This window comes from Procambarus clarkii, chromosome 3 (genome assembly GCF_040958095.1).
Source record: "Procambarus clarkii isolate CNS0578487 chromosome 3, FALCON_Pclarkii_2.0, whole genome shotgun sequence".
NCBI lineage: Eukaryota > Metazoa > Arthropoda > Malacostraca > Decapoda > Cambaridae > Procambarus > Procambarus clarkii.
This window is the reverse complement of record NC_091152.1, coordinates 20,894,527-20,902,466: the sequence shown is the minus strand read 5'-3', so window position 1 is coordinate 20,902,466 and position 7,940 is coordinate 20,894,527. Positions and strand designations below refer to the sequence as shown.

The 7,940-nt window shown below is 52.8% G+C and overlaps 1 protein-coding gene across 1 annotated transcript in view; it reads left to right on the top strand.

The window, feature by feature from the left end:
- Window positions 1–6,694, top strand: part of LOC138368623 (trichohyalin-like) — a 33,165-nt gene extending 26,471 nt beyond the window's left edge. Inside the window, exon 2 of the mRNA XM_069331235.1 lies at window positions 5,780–6,694. Coding sequence (XP_069187336.1) covers window positions 5,780–6,694 — 915 coding nt within the window. The remainder of the gene's footprint in view (window positions 1–5,779) is intronic.
- The last annotated feature ends 1,246 nt before the right edge of the window (window positions 6,695–7,940 follow it).

Here is a 7,940-nt window from a genome sequence, read left to right as displayed (position 1 = left end):
ATAGTTTCCTGAGTGTCCAGACATATTGGGATAGTTTCCTGAGTGCCTAGTCATATTGGGATAGTTTCCTGAGTGTCCAGACATATTGGGATAGTTTCCTGAGTGTCTAGTCATATTGGGATAGTTTCCTGAGTGTCCAGACATATTGGGATAGTTTCCTGAGTGTCCATTCATATTGGGATAGTTTCCTGAGAGTCCAGACATATTGGGATAGTTTCCTGAGTGCCTAGTCATATTGGGATAGTTTCCTGAGTGTCCAGACATATTGGGATAGTTTCCTGAGTGTCCAGACATATTGGGATAGTTTCCTGAGTGTCCAGACATATTGGGATAGTTTCCTGAGTGTCCAGACATATTGGGATAGTTTCCTGAGTGCCCAGACATATTGGGATAGTTTTCTGAATGTCCAGACATATTGGGATAGTTTCCTGAGTGTCCAGACATATTGGGATAGTTTCCTGAGTGCCCAGACATATTGGGATAGTTTTCTGAGTGTCCAGACATATTGGGATAGTTTCCTGAGTGTCCAGACATATTGGGATAGTTTCCTGAGTGTCCAGACATATTGGGATAGTTTCCTGAGTGTCCAGACATATTGGGATAGTTTCCTGAGTGTCCAGACATATTGGGATAGATCCTGAGTGTCCAGACATATTGGGATAGATCCTGAGTGTCCAGACATATTGGGATAGATCCTGAGTGCCCAGACATATTGGGATAGATCCTGAGTGTCCAGACATATTGGGATAGTTTCCTGAGTGTCCAGACATATTGGGATAGATCCTGAGTGTCCAGACATATTGGGATAGTTTCCTGAGTGTCCAGACATATTGGGATAGTTTCCTGAGTGTCCAGACATATTGGGATAGTTTCCTGAGTGTCCAGACATATTGGGATAGATCCTGAGTGTCCAGACATATTGGGATAGTTTCCTGAGTGTCCAGACATATTTGGATAGTTTCCTGAGTGTCTAGTAATATTGGGATAGTTTCCTGAGTGTCCAGACATATTGGGATAGATCCTGAGTGTCCAGACATATTGGGATAGTTTCCTGAGTGTCCAGACATATTTGGATAGTTTCCTGAGTGTCTAGTAATATTGGGATAGTTTCCTGAGTGTCTAGTCATATTGGGATAGTTTCCTGAGTGTCCAGACATATTGGGATAGTTTCCTGAGTGTCTAGTAATATTGGGATAGTTTCCTGAGTGTCCAGTCATATTGGGATAGTTTCCTGAGTGTCCAGACATATTGGGATAGTTTCCTGAGTGTCCAGACATATTGGGATAGTTTCCTGAGTGTCCAGACATATTGGGATAGATCCTGAGTGTCCAGACATATTGGGATAGTTTCCTGAGTGTCCAGTCATATTGGGATAGTTTCCTGAGTGTCTAGTAATATTGGGATAGTTTCCTGAGTGTCCAGTCATATTGGGATAGTTTCCTGAGTGTCCAGACATATTGGGATAGATCCTGAGTGTCCAGACATATTGGGATAGATCCTGAGTGCCCAGACATATTGGGATAGATCCTGAGTGCCCAAGTCATTATGTGATGCAGATCTAATTGTTAAATATAATGAAAATTATTGAAAAAACTGTAAATCTTGCCATTTCTCATTCATGTGATGAATTGCCATGATTCCTCACATATCCCTCTGAATGTTGCCATATGTACAGCATGTCACCTTCAGGACGTTGCCATAACTGAGCCTTTGGATGTTGTAGTAACTAAACCATATGTGCTGATGGCTGTTGCCATATCTACACCACATCTACTGGATTTTGCCATAACTAGGTCACATTTTCTTGTTTATGTTGCCATTAGTAAACCCATATCTCCTTTTGGACTACACAATTTCTGCTAGATGTTGCCATATCTCCTTCTAGATGCTGCCATCTCTCTCTCTCTCTCTCTCTCTCTCTCTCTCTCTCTCTCTCTCTCTCTCTCTCTCTCTCTCTCTCTCTCTCTCTCTCTCTCTCTCTCTCTCTCTCTCTAGATGTTGCCATATCTCCCTCTAGATGCTGCCATATATCTGTCTAGATGTTGCCATATCTCCCTCTGGATGCTGCCATATCTCCTTCTAGATGCTGCCATCTCTCTCTCTCTCACTCTCTCTCTCTCTCTCTCTCTCTCTCTCTCTCTCTCTCTCTCTCTCTCTCTCTCTCTCTCTCTCTCTCTCTCTCTCTCTACATGTTGCCATATCTCCCCCTGCAAGTTGCCCAAACCACCCCGCGCGTGCCCCTGCCCCCCATGGCAGACAGGAGACCACTTTGACAGGGGGTCAATAGATGGGGGCCCCCTTGCCAGCCTCCTTGACAGACGATAATAATATTAATGGAGATAAGATCAGCTCTCCAGCTGTTAAGAGATGCCCGGCCACCCCTTACGTGCTGGAAGTTTATCACATCCGGCCCAGAACTAGCCGGCTACCGGAGCCGGCCACCCTATCCTGTCATCCACCCACCTACACCCACCTCTCACCCGCCCACCAAGCCCACTAGAGACCACCTACAACCACCCATGGATCGTTTAAACGAGGGCTCTCTAGATTACAATCAAGGATTCAGATATTAAGTACCCAGACGGGGGTGGGATGGGGTGGGATGGGGTGATGGGGAGGGGTGATGGGGGGTGGGGGATGAGTAGTGAGTTATCTGTGTTGGTCTCAAGTCCTCAGTATGATTAGGTTGTAAATAAGTTGTTTAAGATGCTGGTGGAGTGGGTGGTGCATGCTAACAGTGGTTCACTCTGGGGTGATGGGGTGATGGGGTGATGGGGTGCTGGGGTGATGGGGGTGCTGGGGTGATGGGGGTGCTGGGGTGATGGGAGTGCTGGGGTGATGGGGGTGCTGGGGTGATGGTGGTGCTGGGGTGATGGTGGAGCTGGGGTGATGGTGGAGCTGGGGTGATGGTGGAGCTGGGGGTGATGGTGGTGCTGGGGGTGATGGTGGTGCGGGGGTGATGGTGGTGCTGGGGTGATGGTGGAGCTGGGGGTGATGGTGGTGCGGGGGGTGATGGTGGTGCTGGGGTGATGGTGGTGCTGGGGTGATGGTGGAGCTGGGGGTGATGGTGGTGCGGGGGGTGATGGTGGTGCTGGGGTGATGGTGGTGCTGGGGTGATGGTGGTGCTGGGGTGATGGTGGTGCTGGGGTGATGGTGGAGCTGGGGGTGATGGTGGTGCGGGGGTGATGGTGGTGCTGGGGTGATGGTGGTGCTGGGGTGATGGTGGTGCTGGGGTGATGGTGGTGCTGGGGTGATGGTGGTGCTGGGGTGATGGGAGTGCTGGGGTGATGGTGGAGCTGGGGTGATGGTGGAGCTGGGGTGATGGTGGTGCTGGGGTGATGGGGTGATGGTGGTGCTGGCGTGATGGTGGAGCTGGGGTGATGGGGTGATGGTGGTGCTGGGGTGATGGTGGTGCTGGGGTGATGGGAGTGCTGGGGTGATGGTGGTGCTGGGGTGCTGGGGTGCTGGGGTGATGGTGGAGCTGGGGAGATGGTGGTGCTGGGGTGATGGGGGAGCTGGGGTGATGGTGGTGCTGGGGTGATGGTGGTGCTGGGGTGATGGTGGTGCTGGGGTGATGGTGGTGCTGGGGTGATGGTGGAGCTGGGGTGATGGTGGTGCTGGGGTGATGGTGGTGCTGGGGTGATGGTGGAGCTGGGGTGATGGTGGAGCTGGGGTGATGGTGGTGCTGGGGTGATGGTGGAGCTGGGGTGCTGGGGTGATGGTGGAGCTGGGGTGATGGTGGAGCTGGGGTGATGGTGGTGCTGGGGTGATGGTGGTGCTGGGGTGATGGTGGAGCTGGGGTGATGGTGGTGCTGGGGTGATGGGGGTGCTGGGGTGATGGTGGAGCTGGGGTGATGGTGGAGCTGGGGTGATGGTGGTGCTGGGGTGATGGTGGTGCTGGGGTGATGGTGGTGCTGGGGTGATTGTGGAGCTGGGGTGATGGTGGAGCTGGGGTGATGGTGGTGCTGGGGTGATGGTGGAGCTGGGGTGCTGGGGTGATGGTGGAGCTGGGGTGATGGTGGTGCTGGGGTGATGGTGGAGCTGGGGTGATGGTGGAGCTGGGGTGATATTGGTGCTGGGGTGATGGTGGTGCTGGGGTGATGGTGGTGCTGGGGTGATGGTGGTGCTGGGGTGATAGTGGTGCTGGGGTGATGGTGGAGCTGGGGTGATGGTGGTGCTGGGGTGATGGTGGTGCTGGGGTGATGGTGGAGCAGGGGGTGATGGTGGTGCTGGGGTGATGGTGGAGCAGGGGGTGATGGTGGTGCTGGGGTGATGGTGGTGCTGGGGTGATGGTGGTGCTGGGGTGATAGTGGTGCTGGGGTGATGGTGGTGCTGGGGTGATGGTGGTGCTGGGGTGATGGTGGTGCTGGGGTGATGGTGGAGCTGGGGTGATGGTGGAGCTGGGGTGATGGTGGAGCTGGGGTGATGGTGGAGCTGGGGTGATAGTGGTGCTGGGGTGATGGTGGAGCTGGGGTGATAGTGGTGCTGGGGTGATGGTGGAGCTGGGGTGATAGTGGTGCTGGGGTGATGGTGGTGCTGGGGTGATGGTGGTGCTGGGGTGATGGTGGAGCTGGGGTGATGGTGGTGCTGGGGTGATGGTGGAGCTGGGGTGATGGTGGAGCTGGGGTGATATTGGTGCTGGGGTGATGGTGGTGCTGGGGTGATGGTGGTGCTGGGGTGATGGTGGTGCTGGGGTGATAGTGGTGCTGGGGTGATGGTGGAGCTGGGGTGATGGTGGTGCTGGGGTGATGGTGGTGCTGGGGTGATGGTGGAGCAGGGGGTGATGGTGGTGCTGGGGTGATGGTGGAGCAGGGGGTGATGGTGGTGCTGGGGTGATGGTGGTGCTGGGGTGATGGTGGTGCTGGGGTGATAGTGGTGCTGGGGTGATGGTGGTGCTGGGGTGATGGTGGTGCTGGGGTGATGGTGGTGCTGGGGTGATGGTGGAGCTGGGGTGATGGTGGTGCTGGGGTGATGGTGGTGCTGGGGTGATGGTGGAGCTGGGGTGATGGTGGTGCTGGGGTGATGGTGGTGCTGGGGTGATAGTGGTGCTGGGGTGATGGTGGAGCTGGGGTGATGGTGGTGCTGGGGTGATGGTGGTGCTGGGGTGATGGTGGAGCTGGGGTGATAGTGGTGCTGGGGTGATGGTGGAGCTGGGGTGATAGTGGTGCTGGGGTGATGGTGGAGCTGGGGTGATAGTGGTGCTGGGGTGATGGTGGTGCTGGGGTGATGGTGGTGCTGGGGTGATGGTGGAGCTGGGGTGATGGTGGTGCTGGGGTGATGGTGGTGCTGGGGTGATGGTGGTGCTGGGGTGATGGTGGTGCTGGGGTGATGGTGGTGCTGGGGTGATGGTGGTGCTGGGGTGATGGTGGTGCTGGGGTGATGGTGGTGCTGGGGTGATGGTGGTGCTGGTGGTGCTGGGGTGATGGTGGTGCTGGGGTGATGGTGGTGCTGGGGTGATGGTGGTGCTGGGGTGATGGTGGAGCTGGGGTGATGGTGGTGCTGGGGTGATGGTGGTGCTGGGGTGATGGTGGTGCTGGGGTGATGGTGGAGCTGGGGTGATGGTGGTGCTGGGATTTGTCTCACATGGTACAAGAGACACAGTACCGTGAGGCACAGTACCGGGAGACACAGTACCGTGAGACACAGTACCGTGAGACAGTACCGTGAGACACAGTACCGTGAGACATAGTACCGTGAGACACAGTACCGTGAGACACAGTACCGTGAGACACAGTACCGTGAGTCACAGTACCGTGAGACATAGTACCGTGAGACACAGTACCGTGAGACACAGTACCACGAGACACAGTACCGTGAGACACAGTACCGTGAGACACAGTACCGTGAGTCACAGTACCGTGAGACACAGCACCGTGAGACACAGTACCATGAGTCACAGTACCGTGAGACACAGTACCGTGAGACACAGTACCACGAGACACAGTACCGTGAGTCACAGTACCGTGAGACACAGTACCGTTTGACACAGTACCGTGAGACACAGTACCATGAGACACAGTACCGTGAGTCACAGTACCGTAAGACACAGTACCATGAGGCACAGTACCGTGAGACACAGTACCGTGAGACACAGTACCACGAGACACAGTACCGTGAGTCACAGTACCGTGAGACACAGTACCGTTTGACACAGTACCGTGAGACACAGTACCATGAGACACAGTACCGTGAGTCACAGTACCGTAAGACACAGTACCATGAGGCACAGTACCGTGAGACACAGTACCGTGAGACACAGTACCACGAGACACAGTACCGTGAGACACAGTACTATGAGACACAGTACCGTGAGACACAGTACCGTGAGACACAGTACCGTGAGACACAGTACCATGAGACACAGTACCGTGAGACACAGTACCGTGAGTCACAGTACCGTGAGACACAGCACCGTGAGACACAGTACCATGAGTCACAGTACCGTGAGACACAGTACCGTGAGTCACAGTACCACGAGACACAGTACCGTGAGTCACAGTACCGTGAGACACAGTACCGTTTGACACAGTACCGTGAGACACAGTACCATGAGACACAGTACCGTGAGTCACAGTACCGTGAGTCACAGTACCGTAAGACACAGTACCATGAGACACAGTACCGTGAGTCACAGTACCGTAAGACACAGTACCATGAGGCACAGTACCGTGAGACACAGTACCGTGAGACATAGTACCGTGAGACACTAAGGTCAGTCGTTGAACAATTCTGATTTTGTCTGTCAAAAGTTAGGTCAGACATTTGCCCAATGTCTAGGAACTCAGCATCAGTTAGAATATCATTTTAATATTTTGTAAACTCAAATTCCATTATGGATATTAGTGTCGTCTTGGAGTTGCATCATGGAGAGGGTTCTGGATCCCCTATATGATGCAATCTTGATTAGCAGCACATTGGAGGAAACAGGTCTATGTTGCAATGATAGATATCAATCTATCATTGATATCTATCTCTGTACTATGGAGAATGTTAGTGTGTGGGATGTGGGTAATTCTCTCGCGCCTGAAGAAGTTTGGGAACACCACCACGGGCCAGATTCACGAAAGCAGTTACGCAAGCACTTACGAACCTGTACATCTTTTCTCAATTTTTGGCGACTTTGTTTACAATTATTAAACAGTTAATGAGCTCGGAAGCACCAGGAGGCTGTTTATAACAATAACAACAGTTGATTGGCAAGTTTTCAGGTTTGTAAACTGTTTAATAAATGTAACCAAAGCCGTCAAAGATTGAGGAAAGATGTACACGTTCGTAAGTACTTTCGTGAATCTGGCCCCAGACAGGCTGGAGGGCGGGAAACCGGGTCGCCTTGCTCGTTCGACTCCCCCCCCCCGCATGAATCGACTATACATGGTAACATTCTTGATCGGATGGTCGATCACCGTAGTCAACACATAGTCGACAACACGTCTACAGTTCTACCAAAAGTCTCCACGAACGACCAGCGACCTACTAACTATCTGCATAGTTAGTACGTCATTAAAATGACCTTTTATTCCCTTACTGACCGACGATCACACTGATATGTGACGATCTTGTGTTGACTGACTGATGACTTCGTGTGGGGCGGCCGCCTGCTGTGTCTCATACACTGAACAAAGCCACGAGGGCCGTGACGAGGAGGATTCGAACCTGCGTCCGGGTTCTCATACACTCAGTCCTTACACATCAAGTTTCTCACCTTGACAATCATCTCATCAAATATATTGCATGGTTCACGATAGTGATGAGCGATAGTGATGAGCGATAGTGATGAGCTTGAGTGTTGAGGTTTGACTAACATTCTTAAGAGTTCTAAGAACAGTTAAGTTCCAGGAATAGTTAAGTTGATCAAGCTAACTATGAGACCACGTCTTAGTATAATGGACTGTGACTTCAGGATGACGCTTGCTGGCCACGAAGCTGATTGGGTAACAGAG